At 36.0% G+C, this 19,588-nt stretch overlaps 1 protein-coding gene across 3 annotated transcripts in view; it reads right to left on the minus strand.

Moving 5' to 3' along the window:
• RAP1A (RAP1A, member of RAS oncogene family) overlaps nucleotides 1–19,588 on the minus strand; it is an 86,924-nt gene that overhangs the window by 13,133 nt on the left and 54,203 nt on the right. For all 3 annotated transcript variants that reach the window (XM_049880075.1, XM_049880074.1, XM_049880076.1), the window contains exons 2-6: nucleotides 12,670–12,753; nucleotides 7,023–7,091; nucleotides 4,402–4,458; nucleotides 3,256–3,396; nucleotides 1,521–1,664 (exon numbers count right to left, since the gene is read on the minus strand). In XM_049880075.1, coding sequence (XP_049736032.1) covers nucleotides 1,521–1,664; nucleotides 3,256–3,396; nucleotides 4,402–4,458; nucleotides 7,023–7,091; nucleotides 12,670–12,726 — 468 coding nt within the window. In that variant the 5' untranslated portion in view covers nucleotides 12,727–12,753. The remainder of the gene's footprint in view (nucleotides 1–1,520; nucleotides 1,665–3,255; nucleotides 3,397–4,401; nucleotides 4,459–7,022; nucleotides 7,092–12,669; nucleotides 12,754–19,588) is intronic.

Consider the following 19,588-nt stretch of genomic DNA (forward strand, 5'->3'; position numbering starts at 1 on the left):
CACCAAAACAAATGTGTTTTATATCAAAGTTATTTAAGATTCACGATTTTCCTTTGGAAAAGTAAGACTAAGCTAAAAATTAAAATTTCACGATTAGTTCCATTTTTCAAAAGAACATCTAGGAAAATGTGATTCCACAACCAGAGGAAGTTGAAGTTGCAAGCATATCATACTTCCTTTCGTTTACTTGGCAGGGAATGAGAAATAACTGTTCTTGCAGATCTCAGTAGGACTTGTTCCCCACTAGGATGTACAGTTCTTAGGGTAGAACACTGCCTGTCTGGATGACTACGATTCCAGTGCCTAACACAGTGCCAGACACATAGCAGGCACACGATAGATATTTGTTGAATAAGTAAAAATTTCGAACTTCTTAGTTTTTATGTACTTGATAAAATTTGTTTTACATAAAAAAGCATGCTTAATTTTTTTCCTGCCAAATGTCTAAAGTGATTTGGTAACTTTTAAAGTCAGATAATAGTCTAAAACCATAATAGTCAAGGAGAAATGACCTAAAGAACCAAAGGCCAGAGAGAAACAGTAAGCAAAAATATAGGACTCTGATAACCTAACCCACTCTTACTCTGTTCTGTGTTCTAAGCGATCGGAATTCTAACTGACACCTGTGATGCCACAGATGGCAAGCACACAGGTAAGTAAAGACCCAACAGCTTTCTCACTGCAGTTAAAGGGAAGAAGCCTACTCTGGGTTTTTCTCCTAAGACTTATGTTAAAGTTAAGAAAAGCAAAGGGAACCTCTTCCATTTTTGCTTGGTTGGTGCAGACTACTGGGCATTGCACTACTTATTTAGGGGTCCAGTAAACTTCTGGCCCTGTATACCCATGGAAGCAGCTTACTTGTTGAGCACTCCCGCCCACAGCTGTATTCTCAAGCTAGTTCAGTGCTTAAGACAGGGGCAAAAACCACCACGTGCACCTGCTTTATCTGGCCTAAAGGATCGAATGAATTATAGTTACATAGGCTCACTCACACAGATGCTTCCCTTTGAGTCAGTTATTGTACCAAAGGTCCAGCAGGGCTCAGAACACCAAATTCTGTGCTATTCATGTATGTGCTATCCATATACACCTTCTGTATAACATAAACTCATTATAATAACTACTTTGATTTTTCTATTTTCTTCCTTGACTTTACAACCTAGACACTTGTTATAAGGGTGATATGACAATTTTCAGACACCACTTTCTGTCATATCATTTAGAATCTGCTCAGCAGGACTTTAAACATTTTTTAATTTGAACTTTCTCTTTTCCAATACGGTAAATGTAAGTGTCCCTATTATTTATCATTGCCATCAAAGTAATCTTATACATGCTAAAGAATACAGTTTCTCAAAATGATTTAATGTTTTCTGTAAATTGATAGAATCCAGATTGCTTAAAAGGACAATAAAAGGCATTAAAGTTTTCTTAAAAAAAATTTTTTTTTTTTTGCTGCTAGCTTAAAGCAAATGAAATTAAAAAGACCTTTTCTTGTGCTGCTTGCAGCTGTAGGTTACCTCATTAACGTTGATCTTTGACTTTGCAGAAGATTCTAAAAAGGCACAGTTACACCACTGTCTTGCTAAATTCTGACCCTGTTCTTTGCCAACTACTCGCTCATCTTCCAGGTCACATTTATTGCCAACCAAAATCATTGGAACCTGTGAAAAGGAAAACATATAAAATCAGCATTATCATACTCATTACTTAGCCTCTTCTGATAAATACGCAACTACTTACCACTCATCGAAATGTATTAGTTAAGCCTGAATGCTTCCCCAAACGCTTAAAAAAAGGTATATGCGTATACACCGGGGGTGGCGGGGAGAGAAAAGACAGAAAAAAATGGAAGAGGTCCTACCTACATTTATCGGCTAAATTATTTTAAGACTACACTACCGAATTTCTCATGTGGACTATTCATAGCTGAATTCTAAGCATAAAAATCTCAAGGAAAAGGAACCTCCTGCAATATAGAGGGCCTAACTGTGGCCCAAGTGGTTCGTCTCACAGATCCAACAAATGCTAAAAGTAGTAGCCAGACCAACATAATAAAAGGTTCTAGAATTGAAGACCAGTTTAGGTGAGCTGTCAAGGAGGACTAGCAATAAAAACAAAGTCACAGAGCAACTATGTCTTTCCTTTTTTCCCATAACATAAATGCTTGCCTACGTTCATGTACAACTTCCTACTTCCAGTGAAACAGGCAATTAAACAAACTGTATAACTTCCCTAGTTAAAAGGTGCCCTGACAACAAAGTTATTTGTTTGTGAGGTGATGGACACTATACAAAAGAAAGAACTTAAGGGACATGATGGCCCTTGTATCTAAAATAGGCAATTCAAGTAAACACACTATGTATCTACAACTCCATCTTTTAGTTTATTACATGGGATAAAGGGATGAACATTATCAGAGTTCAGTGATTTGCACGTCACTGTCTATGAAAACAGAACTTGCTTGGATAAATTAGTCAGAGGAAGGAAGAGAACTATTCATTAGGTTACGATTGGGCATGAGTCACAGAGTATAAATTTCTCCGGTGTACAATATTACCCAAAGTCAAGGTCCTGAGCAGATGCCTATGCTTCCATTAATAATTAGAGAAAACAAACAAAAACATAGAAAGGTACAACTGAAATTTTATATCTTAATTTATATAACTGAAAAATAACTCTCGGTAGCTCAAAACTAAGGTCAACATGTAACATACACACTTCTTTACAAAAACAAAAACACTAACAAAAATAATATTCATCAAATAAGACAAGAATTCTAAAACAAAAAAAATTATCAGAATGAAGGAAAAAAACCAGTTAATCAAAATCTTAACATAACTGAACCAATGCCAAGAAACTATGTGTATTGTTTAATGAGAAACTAATCTGTTTTGTAAACCTTCACTTAAAGAACAAAACAAACAAACAAAAAATCCTAAAATAATTCAAAGGAAAAATAAAACTATATGGAAGTAAAAACTATACCAACAGAATACTGGAAATAGGAACATACCATTATGGTTCTTACTATCTTTGAACACTGTTTCTCACTTAGCTATCACCTTGCAAAGCTCAGCTCGAGTCTCATTTCTATGAACTTTTCTTTGATTCCACTTCTTTCTCTACTGCACTTATTACCCACACAGCACAATGAGCTAGAAGCATGTATTCCTCATTTTATAACATCTCAGCACATAGTTTTTAAGTTAATTTTGAAGGCTTTTCCCCCTCCCCGCTGGAACAAATACTTACATCTTCTGTGTCTTTAACCCGTAAAATCTGTTCCCTCAGGTCTTGTAAGTCATTAAATGTAGACTGAGCTGTAATAGAATATACTAGTGCAAACCCTTGGCCATTCTTCATATACAAATCCCTCATTGCTGTAAATTGCTCCTAGAATAAAAAGTAGGCAGTTATACATATGATTTCTTAAAGGTATATTGGAAATATTGGAATTAGAATAATCACAGGCTACTAAAACTTTTATTATATGCTATTATGACCAAAAACATAAGACACGGTACATGTTCTTCCTGTTCCCTAATTATGAGACTACAAACAATGACAATGAACTGTAGAATTAGATGGGAATCCTCAACCATCTTAGTTTGCTTTTAAGTGATTTAGAAGAACAGAATATAATTATTTTTAAGTGAACTAGAATTAATTTTATTTGAGAGATTTATGACATAATCCAAACTCATTTGGAGAAAATCTGAGGTATAAGCTCAGGACTGGAAATCATCAGTAATTAATAGCAAAATTTTAAAGGTGATGGTATAAAGGAAGACAATAAAGGCAAATACACAAAGTCCACACTTCATAACAGGCACTGTACCAAGTGGTTTATAATTATTATCTCATTTAATCATAATAAGCACCCTATGATCTAAGTTCTAATATCATTATATTCATTTTAAGATGAGAGAAATGAAGCTCAAAAGAATCCTAGAAGATTTTTGCCTCTAAGAGAAAACATGTATCTGCCAACAGTCCCTTCAGATATTAAAATACTAATAAAAAGCAAAAACAATTTTTATAAAAATGAATGACTATGGTGTTGAGACAGTCTTAAATTCACAGAAATATCTACTTACCATTAAAATTTTGGATTTTTTTTTGAGCACTGACAGCATAATCCTTACCTCAATACATTAAACCCAACACAGATTCTACAGGTGAACTCAACACACAATCTAACTGTGATGTGTAAGCACTAAGTCCATCACAGATGACTGCACAGACATTAGAAAATTTAAGTCCTACATTTAGAGAACTTGTTCTTAATCAGAAAGATTATTTTTACTTAGAAGAACTATTCAGATGATAAAATCTGTCCTGCAAAGTCAAATCTACCAAACAGAAGAAAAGAGAGAGAGAAAGGGAAAACGTCCTTACTGTCCCTGCTGTATCCAGGATTTCGAGCATACACTGTTGGCAATCTACTTCAACTTGCTGTGGGAAAAAGGGAAAAATGAAAAGGTAAACTCAAAATGGCATTCTGTCACCCCTCCACCTCTTCACTCAAAGTATGTAATAACGACTACAGAGGCTGTCTCCAGCACACATACTGCATGAGCTGGGGCTGAACTTGGTACCACAATAAAGAACGTGAGATCTCAAGCACATTCTATTAAAATTACTGAAGCCAGGACTGTTAATGGAGAATGCAGATATTTTCTGACCACTGTAAGCTCTGAGACAATGACTCTTATGTGTTATTATTAGAAGGTAAATGGTCAACCAGAACTACATGGCGACTGGCTGCCACTACCAACCATTCTGATCAGGGGCACATTAGATGGACCCTTTCAGAATGGGAGAAAAATACGGAACTCGATTCTTCAAAAGTCCAGATTTACTGGACTGGTTTAAACTGGGGGACTCCTTGAGACAATCAGCATGAGGAACACTTCAAACCTGAAACTGAAATTATCCTTTGAGGTCACCTGGTAGCTAAATAACAAACTGGATCATAAAATAAAGAATATCACCTGTCAGTAATTAGCTTCTTTTTAAAAAAAATTAACTATAGGAGACCAAATGGTCAAAATTACTCTAAAGCAAAAATGAGATGGTAAGGGGCAGGGAAACTAGAGTAATGGAAATGGTATAACCAGAACAGAATGAATGAGTACAACAACACACTGTGAAAAATGTAACCAATATCACTAAATAATCTATACAGAAATTGTTAAATGGGAACCTAATTTGCTGTGTAAATGCTTACCTTAAACACAATTATATATATAAAGAAGGTAAATGTCATATTCTTGAATTTATAAAAAACTGCAGAGATAGTTGTAACAGAAAAAAAATGTGTAAATATATACATTTATATTATCTTCAGAGAAAATAAGGCACGAATGTATTAAATAGCTCAAAATGCAGAAAAGAAGACTTTAGGGTAGAGACAATTCTGTCAACCTACCATGCTTACAATGTTCATATTTGACTAATATGCCTCAAATTTAATACATAGGAGAATTTAAATTTAAGAAATGAAGGGTACACGGAAGTACTAAAATAAACAGCACTTACTGAGCTTCTGTTATGGGGTAATGGGACTTTCAGAGATGGACAGTGATGATGGTAGCACAACATGGTGATTGTAATCAAAGTCACTGAATTATACACTTAAAAGTGGCTAAAATAGCAAATTTTTGATTATATACATTTTACCTCAATAAAATAAATAGCGTTGAGGTCACACACCTCTCAATTTAAGAAAAAGGCATTTCTTCGGAAAAGCACCATGCAAAGGGTGAAATTTTACACACTGAACTTCATTTGCCCGGTATCTTTATAAAAGAAGAAAAGGTTGGCCTAAAGAAAGTATCAGCTATCAACTATGTGAAAAATTTCTAATAAAGGGATTATGCAAAGTGTGAGTCCTTTAGCATTCTAGGCACAGATCTCTGTAGTTACTTTTAAAAATAAGCCTATTAACCTGAGGATTATTTTAAACTCTGCTTCTGTGTTAGATCAAGGTTACCATTGGTGGTACCATCACATAATTATGGGACAGGTATGGTAACCTGTAAAATCTGTAACTGGGTATATTCAACGATTAATGAGTCACGTCTGTAGTTTTTCGATGTATCCAGGGCACAACTTCGTATCCAATTTGCAGATGGTGACACTGTTCTGCCAGTACTGCTTGGTGGACTTAATTCAATAAAAGTTACAGCACTCTTTTAAGTAAATCCTAAGTACATCTAAAAAAGCAATACTTTCCTGTTTGTTGAAAACCAAAAACCAAACCAAACCCACTGCCATCGCATTGATACTGACTCACAGTGACCCTATAGAACAGAGTAGAACTGTGCCAGAGTTTTCAAGGAGCGCCTGGAGGATTTGAACTGCTGACCTCTTGGGTTAGTAGCCGTAGCACTTAAGCACTATACAACCAGGGTTTCCTATTTGTTGAAAGCTAGATTTAAGCTTAAAATAAAATTTTTTTTCTTGATATATCCTCAGCCTCTACTCTATCTTATAACATTATCTTCTTTCCCCTAATATATCTGGGAAATAAAATCATGAAAATTTCCCATAATTCTAGCTAGTCTCACAATTAAACAGAATGTTATTTTCTTGGTCGAGATCAACCATCTATTTATAGTTTAAAGATGAAATATCTTTAAAGTTATTACACAACTGAACAAAAATAAAAAATTTCAGTCATTAGATAACTTCAAGCATAAAAGTAATCTAAATTTTAATTCACAAAAAGAATAGGAAAAACCACACTATTTATTTGCAAGTTTTTCTACATTAAAAAAATTTCCACCAGAAAAATGTGTACATTAAAACAGATCACTCATCAGTAACAACATGGAGCCCTGTATACCTGAGTAGTATTCTAAAGGAAACAATTTGTCTTGGTGAAACTTTTTAAAATAGATACCAAACATTTGCATGTTTCTCAAAATTAGTTTTAAAAAAATAATCCCACGACTCAAGTTTTAAAGTCATAAAGAACCACTCGTAAGCATGTGTATACAGGTTTCACACCTTACCTTTCTGTAAGAATCTTCTATCGTTGGGTCATATTTTTCAACAAAAATTCCCTGAACAAATTGAACTGTCTGTGGAAAAAAAGCAGACAAAAAGTTAAGGACTACAAAAAAAATAAAAACTTCTTGAATGCTACTTAACCTCACAAAATTGTAATGATTAAACAAAATTATGTAGAAACTTTGGGTAAAATACATAGTTACTATTTCTCAATATAAGGACAGCTCCAAAATGAAGAACACAACTTCTTATGAGAGGAGGTGGTCATTTTAAAAACTGTCAGTCACACTGCTGTGGACACTACACTGTTAAATAATTATTACATTGAGTTTTAAAACATGATGAAGAAGCAGGTAAGAAAACAGACTGTAATTTATTAAAAAATGAAAATTTATCAGTAGTTAAACTCCTCCTACTACCCCTTTATATATCTATAGTAACTTTTATCCAATGCCCTCAAAGCTGAGACAAAAAGGTTCCCCAGCAAAAAAAAAAAAAAAAAAGTCTTAAAACAATCTTTCTAATTACGGGAGAAAAGGGAAGACAGTTAAAATTTACTGAATATCTCTTATGTTCCAAGCACCGAGCTAGTCACTTTATAATCACATTCAAATTTCATATTCACCCCAGAAGTGTTACTTTTCCCATTTGCCAGCTTTCCGATTTCTAAGCCTTACACTTTCTGCTGGAAAACACTGCCTACCCATCTTTTTCAGATCTTATCCACTTTTATCCCTGAGATTTCTTTAAGTAGAGATTAGCAACTATATATCATTTCGTGAATGAAAAGGAATACAGAAAATGGTTGTCATCTTTTCCCTGGACAGATTTAAAATAGGTTTGGTACACTGTTGTCTAAAGCAAGAGCAAGAATGTGTGTGGACTGAAGTCATCTACACTTAAATTATCCAGGAGTATTTTATACACCATTTTAGCTAGAGCTCAAAAGATTAATGCAAATACAAGTAGTCCCTGACTTACAATGTATTCAAGTTATAACGAACTACACTTAACGACTGTCCATTTGTTCTTTGTAGTGCATATGTAATCTTTCTCAGATGTAATGTTTCCAACCCCCAAAGACAGATATGGATCGGACTTATAAAGATACTGATAATAAAAGGCAATAATAATGAAAAAAAAAAAGAGGTATTTGACATATCAGAACCGATTTATGACGGAGTCACTGGAACACAACTCCATTTTGTAAGTTGGGGGATACCTATATAGAAAACCTCAAACTTCTTTCTCTGACCAAGCTCCGATTCTTCAAAGGAAACTCATGAGATAACCAAACCAAAAGTTTTAATCATTATTTTTATCAAGGATTAAATCATCTCATCTCCTTAGTACTATACATAATTTTTAAATACGAGAAACAGCCTACACTATGGCTTCCTAATACACTTTTGTCTAGGGCAGAAGGCCCCTGAGGTCAAAATTATTTTCCTAATAATACAAAGACATACTCTCCTTGTCTCGTAAGTTTATAGTGGAGTTTCCCAAAGGGTATATAACATGTGATATCACAACAGATTGGATGAAGAAGCGGGTAGAATCCAACTGCCTTCTATAAGCCAAATGTTCAAGAGACTTGCAAAACTGAAAATCAATCCCATACTTCTTACTCCTTTCTTACTAAAAGCAATCCCTTCATCACTCCTCTGAATCCCGTTCTGTCCCTCTCAATTCTCAGTGACATCTCACTCATTCATATGGACTTTTATTCCCTTGGTTTTCCAACTGGATCCCATTCTTCCTTTTTCACCTACTGAAGGTCTTTTCTAAAAAAATTATTCCCTTCCTCTCCTACATCATTATTTTCCTCTCCACTGGATTGCCTCCAGCTTATAAACATGCTCTACTATCTCCAATTCTAAGCCTCCTTTAACCCCATGACCCTTCCACCTTCTACCTCCTTTTCTTACTCCTTCCCATAATCACACTTCTTCAACTGTCTACAATGGTGGTTCTACTTCCTCACCTCTCATTTACTCTCTTTAACATACCTCAGTATGGCTACGGTACCATCACCCTACTGAAGCTGCTTGTATCAAGGCCAACCACCTCTATGTTCCCAGATCATCTTTTTCCTCTTCTTACTTGACTTATGAACAAGTAAAGGTACATTCGCCTATGCTGGATCCTCCTTCCCTACCCACCCCCTAAAGGTTGAGAGCGCCTCAAAGCTCAGTCTCCGCTTCTCTCTCTAGTCTCTCCCTGTATGATCTCAATCATTCCTGCAGATTTTTATTTTTAATTATTTTATTTTTGAAAAGGTAATTCATGGGCATGGGACCAAATTTAAAAGGCACAAAAGGGCACCCAATGGTAACTAAATCTACCTACCACCCTTGTTGCCAGCCACCCAGTTCCACTCCCAAGGAATTACTCGATGTTATACATATCTTATTTAACCTTGCAGAGAGATTCTATGCATGTACCTCCCCTGCCTCCTCTTTTTTTATAAAACACAAACGGTAATACATGCTGTTTGGTAGCTTTTTCTCCTTAAGTAATATGTCTCAGATATCATTAAATATCAGTATATGTAGAGTTGCTATATTCTTTTTAATGTCTGTATAATTTAATGTCTGTATAATGGCCTACCCTAAATATGTATTAAAATGAACTAAATTAGCCTGTACAGGTAGGCATTTAAGTTGTTTACAAACTTTTGCTGCTGTAAAAAATGCTGCAATGGATATCCTTGATCATGTCATTTTGCATATGTGATCTCATGTATGCCATTAAATTTCCAGAAAGGGAGTTACATGCATTTAAGATGACAGCTAAAGATTAAAAAAAAAGAAAAATAACAAATGTTGGTGAGGACGTGAAGAAATTGGAACTCTTATCCATTGCTGGTGGGAATGCAAAACGTTACAGCCATACAGCCACTGTGGAAAGCAGTGTGGCAGTTCCTCAAAAAAACTGAAAATAGAGCTACCATATGATCCAGCGTTCCACTCCTAGGTATATAACCAAGAGACGTGAAAGCAGCAGTGCAAACAGACACGTGTACACCAATGTTCACTGAAGCACTGCTCACGATAGCCAAAAGGTGCAAAGTACCTAAGTATCCATCAACGGGTGGATAAAAAGTATGTAGTACATACATACAATGGAATACTACTTAGCCTTAAAGAAAAATGAAGTCCTGATCCATGCTACAACGTAGACGAACCTCAAAAACTTTATGCTCAGTGAATTAAGTCAATCACAAAAGCACAAATATTGTATGATCTCACTTACATGAAATAACAAGAATGGCAATGTATAGAGACCAAATTTATTACCAGGGGTGGGAGGGTGACGGGAAGGGGATGCCACGGTTGAGGAGGCAGTGTCTGTTTATGGTGATGAGAAATCTGGCAGCAATTACGGGTGGTGGTTGCACAACATGATTAATGAAAGTGATTATCACTAAACTGTGTACCTGCAAAATGCTGAATTCACAAAGGTCACGCTATACATTTTTTTTTTTTTACAGCAGTAAAAAAAATAAAACACAGATATTGGCAAATGTTTGCTACCAAAAAAAAAAAAACCCTGTTTCTGTCATGGTACTAATTTACCATCTTAACAGTAATGTAATTCTCATAAAATTAAATACCATCGATATGTTGGTGACACCTCTCTCCTAAGCTTTTATCTTGAAGGTCCAGTTGTTTATTTGACATATCTACTTGAACATCTTACGAACAAATAAAATGTGGTATGACTCCTGATTTTCACTCTCAAATCAGTTCATCATTCTCCAGTGTTTCCCTTCCCTTTAAATCGTCCATCCATAAAATTAGTATCTCCAGCTAGAAACCTGGGGCATCTAATCCTTGCCAGCTCCTTTCTCTCTTAGTTCTCACATCAGTCCAGCACTAAGTTATACCAGCTCTACCTCCTATTTAATTCAACCTATCTACTTCTCTCTTCTTCACTGCCATGGCCCTATCCCAAGCTTCTACAGCCAATGAACTGGTGTGCTGCATTACATCTACTGGCCTCCCATATCCACTCGGCCCCTCTTTCTACTATACACACAGCAGCCACGGGGCTCTCTTTAAAATGTGTATCTGGTTCTGTCACCTGCACCCTCCACCAAAAACAAAAAAACACCCATCTTCAATGGCTTCTCATCAATATTAGGAATAAGTCTTAAGTTTTTATACAGTCCTCACGGCATGATCTGGCCTCTGCCTACCTCTCATATTATTTCTCTCTACTTTCCTCCCTGTTCACTCCTGCTCCAGCTATACTGACTATTATGGATTGAATTGTGTCTCCCAAAAATGTGTTGTAAATCTTAATCCCTATACTTGTGGATGTAATCCCATTTGGGAATAGGGGTTTCTTTGCTATGTTAATGAGGCCATATCCGTGTGTGGTGTGTCCTAAACCAATCACTTTTGATACATAAAAGGAAATCAGACATAGAAACAAGCAAACACAAATGGGGGAAAGACTGATGCCGCATGGAGATCACCAAGGAATCAAGGAAAAGAAGCTAAAAGAGGCAAGAATTTTCCACCAGCGTGGACACAGAAAGCCTTTCCCTAGAGCCAGTGCCCTGAATTTGGACTTCTAGCCTCTAAACTGTAAGAAAATACATTTCTGTTTGTTAAAGCCACCCACTTGTGGTATTTCTGTTACAGCAGCACTAAGAAACTAAGACACTGACCTTCTCTCAGTTGTTCAAAAGCAAATTTAGGTCCACTTGTCATAGGCTTACTCTTAACAATCTACTTTTCTTTCAGAGTATTTATCTCACAATTATGATTAAGTAGTTTTTTGTTTGTATGTTTATTACATACCTCCAACCATAATGTAAGCTCCATGAAGGACTATGACTATTTTAATCCTAGTGTCTGACATTTTAGATGTTTGATAAATATTTATTGAATGAAGACAGCATGTGTAAAACAGATAATATTCATTTCACTTAGGGTAGGATTTATTCTACTGGTCTCTATAATAGTGGTCTCCCCCAGAGTATAACTGCACTGTAGGGTTTCTAAGGCTGTAACCTTTACAGAAGCAGACTGCCACATCTTGCTCCAGAGGAGTGGCTGATGGATGGAACCACCATCCTTTCAGTTAGCAGCCAAGTACTTAACCACTGTGCCACTAGGGCTTCTTACTGAAATATAAATTCCCTTAAAATCAAAATAATCTTATTTCCTCTTTGAATCACGAACACTAGAACTTGACACAGCAGCCAATAAACATCTAGCAAATGAAAGAGTGAATGACCATCATTATAAGATTAAACATCTGTGGTTCTTGAACGATTCCCTGCCTCTCCAGTATAGATACTAAGAGTCAAAATAATAGGCTCATCTTTTCTATTTAGGACTGTTTGTTGTTGTGTGTTACTGAGTTGATGCCAGCTTGTCATGACCCTACATGACAGAGTAGAATTGCTCCATGGGGTTTCCTAGGCTCTAATCTTTACAGGACTAAATCACCAGGTCTTTTCTCCCACAGTGCCGCTGGGTAGGTTCGAACGGCTGACCTTTCAGTTAGCAGCCAAGCACTTAACCACTGCACTATCAGGACCTCTTCTATTTAGGACTAGAAGTCTGAAAGTAGGCAAGTATCAAAGTTCTTCTAGTATTGCACTAATTGGTTATAGTTAGGTGGCTAACTTACCAGAGCAGACTTCCCCACGCCTCCTGAACCAAGGACCACTAGCTTGTACTCACGCATGATGTGGTCTGTTTAAATACTGACAATCTGAAAAATAAAAAGCAAAGATTTAAAAATTCACTAAGAATAGCCTAAGAATGTATAACACTTACATGAAATAATATGGGTTTTTTTTTTATTATTATTATTTTCCTTAAGACTAACAGGGGGAAGAAAAGCTACACAGCAAAACCATGCAGATTTTAACATAAGCTATAGAAATACTGCCAGGTATTTTAAGTCATTAAAGATCACCTCTGACTAGGCATTAATAATTAGCCGTTCATGTTACTTTTAAGAGTGTTTAATCAGAAAACAAGATGATGAAAACCAATAGCTGTCTCATAACTGTAATTATGAACCCAATTTTTTAATGAAGCTACCATTTAAACTTCTTAAGTTTTTAAAAATGTTTACTCATATGACCTTCAATACAATGTACACATTTTATTTGCTTAAAATATCATATTAATTCTGTACTATTTTGCTCATTATTGTATTACAGCTGAACCATGCAAAATGCCACCTCAAAAATTACTAGGATGTGTTCAAAGGACAATATCAAGAAAATGAAAAGACAACCTACAGAATGGGAGAAATATTTGGAAACCATGTGCCTGATAATGGTTTAGTATCCATAATACACAAAGATTTCCTACAATTCAACAAGATAAACAATCCAATAAAGAAAATGAGCAAAGGACTTGAATAGACATTTCTCCAAAGAAGACATACACCACTGTAGATGGGAATGTAAAACAGTGCAGCTTCTGAGGGAAACATCTGGCAGTTTCTCAAGAGGTTAAACATAGAATTTTCATATGACCTAGCAATTCTACTCCCAGGCATATACCCAAAAGAAGTGAAAGCAAGGATTCAAAGAGATACTTGTACACCAATGTTTACTGTAGCACTATTCGTAGTAGCCAAAAGGTAGAAATAATCCAAAGATCCATCAACAGATGAATGGATAAACAAAATGTGGTAAATATGTACAATGGATTATTGTTCTGCCATCAAAAGAAATTTCTAATACACACTATGACATGAATAAATCTTGAAAACAGTATGCTAAATGAAATAAGCCAGACAGAAAAGAATATGATATGGTCTCATTTATATGAAATATTTGAAGTAGACAAATGCATAGACAGAAAGTAGATTAGTGGTTACCACAGGCTAGGGTGAGAGGTGAATGAGGGGTTATTACCTAATGAGTACAGAGCTTTTCTTGAGGTGGTGAAAAAGTTTTAGAAACAAAGAGTGGTGATGGTTGTATAATATTGTGACTGTGTACTTAATGCCACTAGATTGCAATGGTTGAAAATGGTTAAAATGGCAAGATTTAGGTTGTGTACATTTCACCACAATTAAAAAAAAAAAAAAAAACTAGGTTGCAAATGGGAGATTACGGATGAAACTGTTAAAACTCTATAACCCCGGAACCCAGTGCTGTCAAGTCGATTCCAACTCATGGCAACCCTATAGGACAGAGTAGAACTGCCTCATAGAGTTTCCAAGGAGTGGGCCTATAAGGCCCAAATTGCTAGAGGAAAAAAATAGAATATAAACTTTATTTTGTATCTCTACAGTTATCTTAAGGTAAAAAGATAGGAAAGAATTTGCAATTTTGGTCATGATGGAGTAACTGGGAATGAACTTGTGATCCACAGTAAACAGCTAGAAAATTTGACAAAATATATGAAACAACTATTTTCAAACACTGGAAAATAAGCAGTGTGGGACTGTGATGTCTGAGAGATGGGAAAGAAAGTCAGACCTACAACTGCCTGGCTTTCTGAACGGAGGCGGTTTTCAGACTGTGGTCCAAAGAGGAAGAACTTAAGCAGAGCCCAGAAGTATACCACAGAAGAGGGAGATATGCACAGAAAATTTCAGAAATCTCCATAGGGGTCTGCTCAAGTTTGTGGCCAAGCATTAAGCCAGGCATGCAGAGTGAAACTCTATGAGGTAAAGCAAAGAATAAATTAATTCCCAGAGTTCACATGGTGCTGGGGAATGTTAAAGTTTTAACTAGAAAAGTTCTCCTTGTTGAAAAACCAGAAATTCACTAGAAATCTCAAAAGAATTATACCTTAGTAGCAGGGCTAAAAAGACCTAGAGTAAAGGATACTCTAGTTGCTTCGTAACAAAGCTGGAGAAAGAACAAGTCTCAAAAGGATAGAACTGATCTACAAGTAATTCAACTGCCTGTCAGAACAAAGTCCTTAATTCCTCAAAAGAAGCAATACCAAACAAAAAAACCCCACACTCAACATATAAGATTAACAATGCCCAGCATCCAACCAAAAATTAATGGACACATAAGAAAGAAAACGTGACCTGAAAACAGGGTGCAAATGTGTCTGTTGCAACAGGCCCAGAAACGGGACGATGGAATTAACCCATAAGGGCTCTAAAACTGCTACTGTTTAAAGGAAAACATAATAAAGAGAGAAACAGAAGACATTAAAAAGTACCAAAAACAACTTCTAGTGTTCAAAAACAATATCTGAAATGAAAATATCACTGGTTTGGATTAAAAATACTATAGAAGAGAAACTATAGGACTAACAGCCCACACGAACCACAGCTTCATCTAGCCTGAGACCAGAAGAACTAGATGGTGCCTGGCTACCACTACCAACTGTTCTGACCAGGGACACAAGAGAAGGTCCTGGTTAAAAAAGGGGAAAAAACGTAGAACAAGACATAAATTCCTATAAAAGACCAGACTTACTACAGCAACAGAGACTAAAGGAACTCCTGAGACTATCACCCTAATATACCTCTGAACTTGGAACTGTAAGCCACTATTGGTTGTCACTTTTCATTCTAATAATATATTGGTGTATAAAATAAACAATATCACCCGTGAATACTGTGCTCCCTTAAGTAATCAACTATATGAGACCAAACAGTCAACATATACCCTAAAACAAGATGAGATGCTAAGGAAGGGCAGGGAACCTAGAGTAATAGAAACAGAACAAAAAGAATGGAAATAATGAGAATGTTGTCACATTGTGAAAAATATAACCAATGTCATGGAACAAGTTGTATAAAGATTGTTAAATGGGAACCTAATTTGCTATATACAGTTTCACTTAAAACACAATAAAACTTTAAAAAAAAAAAAACTACAGGAGAAAAGTACAGAGGATCTGAAGACACAGCAACAGAAAGTTCCTGAACTGAAACACAGACAAAAGGCAATAAGGAGGAGGAGAGTGAGAGGAGACAGGGAAAAGGAGAGGGTAGAAAAGAGAGGGTAGAAAAGAAAGAACAACATATAAAGAAGAGAAGGAGAACCATAGGACAATATCAAGCTATCAAACATCTAATATATGCGTAACTGGAACTAGTGGATGGAAGAAAAATATTTGAAGAACTATGACAAAACATTTTCTAAATCTGATAAAAACTGTAAACTCATACATCCACGAAACACAATTAACCCCCTCCTCAAGGAGGATAACACACACACACATACACACCACACGAAGGTACATCATAACCAAATTCCTGAAAATCAGCAAAAAAGAAAAAATTTTACAAGAAGCCATAGGAATAAAGTTTAGATACAGAGGAACAAAGACGAAAAACAACAGCTTTCTTGAGAGAAGCTATGAAAGACTGAAAAAAATGGAGCAACATCTTTAAAATGCTTACAGAAAAATACGGCCAACTTAGAATGCTAAATACAATGAATACATCCTTCGAAAAGTGAACATGAAATAAATTTTTTTTCAGACAAAAAGAAAAAAACTGGAAAAAAAAAGTTTATCAATATTGCCAAAAAACGCATTGCCGTCGAGCTGATTCTGACTTACAGCGACCCTACAGGGCAGAGTAGAACTGCCGCATAGAGTCTCCAAGGAGTGGCTGGTGGATCTGAAGAGCCAGCCTTTAGGTTAGCAGCTGTAGCTCCTAACCACTGTACCACCAGGGCTCCAATATTACCCTCCTCAAAAAAAGGAAGTTCTTCAGGTGGAAGAAAGCAATACTAGAGGGAAACTTGAATCAACCTAAATGAATGCAGAGTACTAAGGGTACAGTATCATCAGTTTTGAATGATAGTAAATCTAAAAGATCTTATTGAGTGTTTAAAGCAAAAACAGTAACAAGGTACTACAGGATTTACAACACATGTTGTAAGTCTATTATAATAAGCACAAGAAAATGTAGGAAAATGCAAATGTATTACTGAAGGCTCTTACATTATATCTGAAGTGGTATACTATTATTTAAAGGTAAACTGTGGTATGTTAAAGATGCATATTGTAATCCTCAAAGCAACCTCTAAAAAAACAAGAACCCACCCAACCAGCAGCTGAGATAAAATAGAATTTTTTTTGTTTAAATTCAACCTATCCAAAAGAAAGCAGGAAAAATACAAAAAAAAAAAACAAAAACAGAAAGGAATAAAAAAAAAAAGTGAGACAAATACAAATGTTTTGGTTTCAGGACCTCTCACACTCTTTACATTCTTAAGAGCTTTTATGTAAGTTATCAGGAACAGATCTTAGATTTTTTTCAAATGCTTTTTCTGCATCTATTGATATTACAAGGGTTTTCTTTTCTCTTTATTCTATCATTATATTTTTCTTTTATTCTAGCATTACGTCTGCTCTCAACACTTCTATTGAACATTATACTAGGCCAGGCACAGGTTCTCAGAAGGCCTGGTGATTTACTTCTGAAAATCCAGCCAGTGAAAACCCTATGGAGCACCGTTCTACTTGGACACCTGTGGAGTTGTCATAAATTAGAATCGACATGACAGCAAGACACACATACACACACATACATGCATAGGTTCTAACCGATGCAAAAGGAAGAAGTAAAACTGTCTTTATTTGCGGATAACATGATCTTGTACGTAGATTCTAAGGAATATCCAAAAAAGCTACCAGACCAGTATGTGAATTTAGCAAGGATGCAGGGTAAAAGGTCAATACACAAAATGCAACTGTATTTCTATATACTGGGAAACTACAATTGAAAAACAAATTTTAAAAATAATGCCATTTACAATAGCATCCAGTAAGAAATAAAATAGAGATTAATTTAACCAAATGTGTGCAAGATCTGTACACTGAAACTACAAAAGATGGCTAAGAGAAATTAAATACTTAATAATAAGTGGAGATATGTCATATTATATTAAGGTATGGTCATATTACTGTTAATATGTCAATTATCTGAAGCTGATCTGTAGACTCAGTTCAAGCCCAATCAGGTTTCTTTTTTTGTAGGAATTGACAAGGTGACTTTAAAATTTATATAAAAATGCAAACAACAGACTAATATAGTTTTGAAAGAAGAACAACATTACAGGATTTACACTATCTGACTTAAAGGCCTAACTATAAAACTGCAGTAATAAGGACACAGGTATAAGAACACACATACTGATGGAACAGAATACAGTCTAGAACTATGCATGTATGTTCAACTCACTTTTGACAAAGAGACCGTGGTACACATCCTCCAAGATGGCCCCCAATGATCCTGGCCCCCTGGTATTTATACCCTTGTGTAGTTCCCCTGGAGCCCGTGGTGTGCAGTGGTTAAGAGCTTGGCTGATGACCAGAAGGTCAGCAATTCGAATCCACCAGCTGCTCCTTGGAAACTCTACAGGGCAGTTCCACTCTGTAGGGTTGCTGTGAGTTGGAATCCACTTGATGGCAATGGACTTGGTTTTTGGTAGTCCCCCTAAGAAGTCCCAGTGGCGCCATGCTTAAGTGCTTGGTTGCTAACCAAAAGGTCGATGGTTCAAGCTTACCAGCTGCTCTGTGCGAGAAAGATGTGACAGTCTGCTTCAGTAAAGATTACTGCCTTGGAAAGCCTGTGGGGCAGTTCTACTCTGTCTTATAGGGTAGCTATGAGACGGAATCAACTTAAAAGCAATGGGTTTGGTTTTTGGTAATTCCCCAATGCTTTAAAAAAAAAAAAAAAAAGATTGGTCACGTAACCAAGAGACTGTTATATGGCAGAATTGACAGTATGGGACTTCTAAGTATAGTCCCTAAAAGGCACTGCAGTTTGTTTTGTGGTCTCTTGAATCATTTGCTCTGGGTGAAGCCAGCCACCTTATCATGAGAACACTCAAAGGCCCACCTCAGGAGAACTTATGCTCCCTACCAACAGCCAACACTGACTTGCCAGCCATGTGAGTAAAGTTATCTAGGAAGTGTATCTTGCAGTTCCAGTCAAGCTTTCATCCGTACTACAACCTCTTGAGAGACCATGAGTCAGAATCTTTCAGTCAAGCCAATCCGAAATTCCTGATCCACAGAAACTGAGAGATAGTAACTACTGTTGTTTTAAGCCAGTAAGATTTGGGCTAATTTGTTACACAGCAATAGATAATACAAGGGTGAAAGTAATTCAGTGTGGAAAAGACAGACTTTTCAACAAATCAAGCTGGAACAATCATATACATATGAAAAAAATGAACTTCAACTCTTTGTTCATAATAGCCAAAACCTAGAAACAACCCAAGTAACCTTTAAGAGGCAAATGGATGAATAAATTGTAGTGTATCCAGTCAAAGAAATATTACTCAGTAATAAAAAGAGGAATGAATGACTGACAGACCAGCAGCATGGATGAATCTCAAAAACATGCTCAGTAAAATAAGCCAGATACAAAAGCATGAATAGTCTATGATTCCACTTATACAAAATTCGAGAAAAGACAAACTCATTTACAGTGACAGAAAGCTACTGTGGTCAGTGGTAGTGGGGGAGGGCTGATGTCCAAAGGGGCACGAGGGAACTTTTTGGGATGATAGAAATGATCTGTATCTTGATTTTGGTGGTAATGACATGAGTGTATACATTTAGCAAAATTCACTCAACTGTATGCTTAAAAACAG

This window comes from Elephas maximus, chromosome 3 (assembly GCF_024166365.1).
Source record: "Elephas maximus indicus isolate mEleMax1 chromosome 3, mEleMax1 primary haplotype, whole genome shotgun sequence".
Classification (NCBI taxonomy): domain Eukaryota; kingdom Metazoa; phylum Chordata; class Mammalia; order Proboscidea; family Elephantidae; genus Elephas; species Elephas maximus.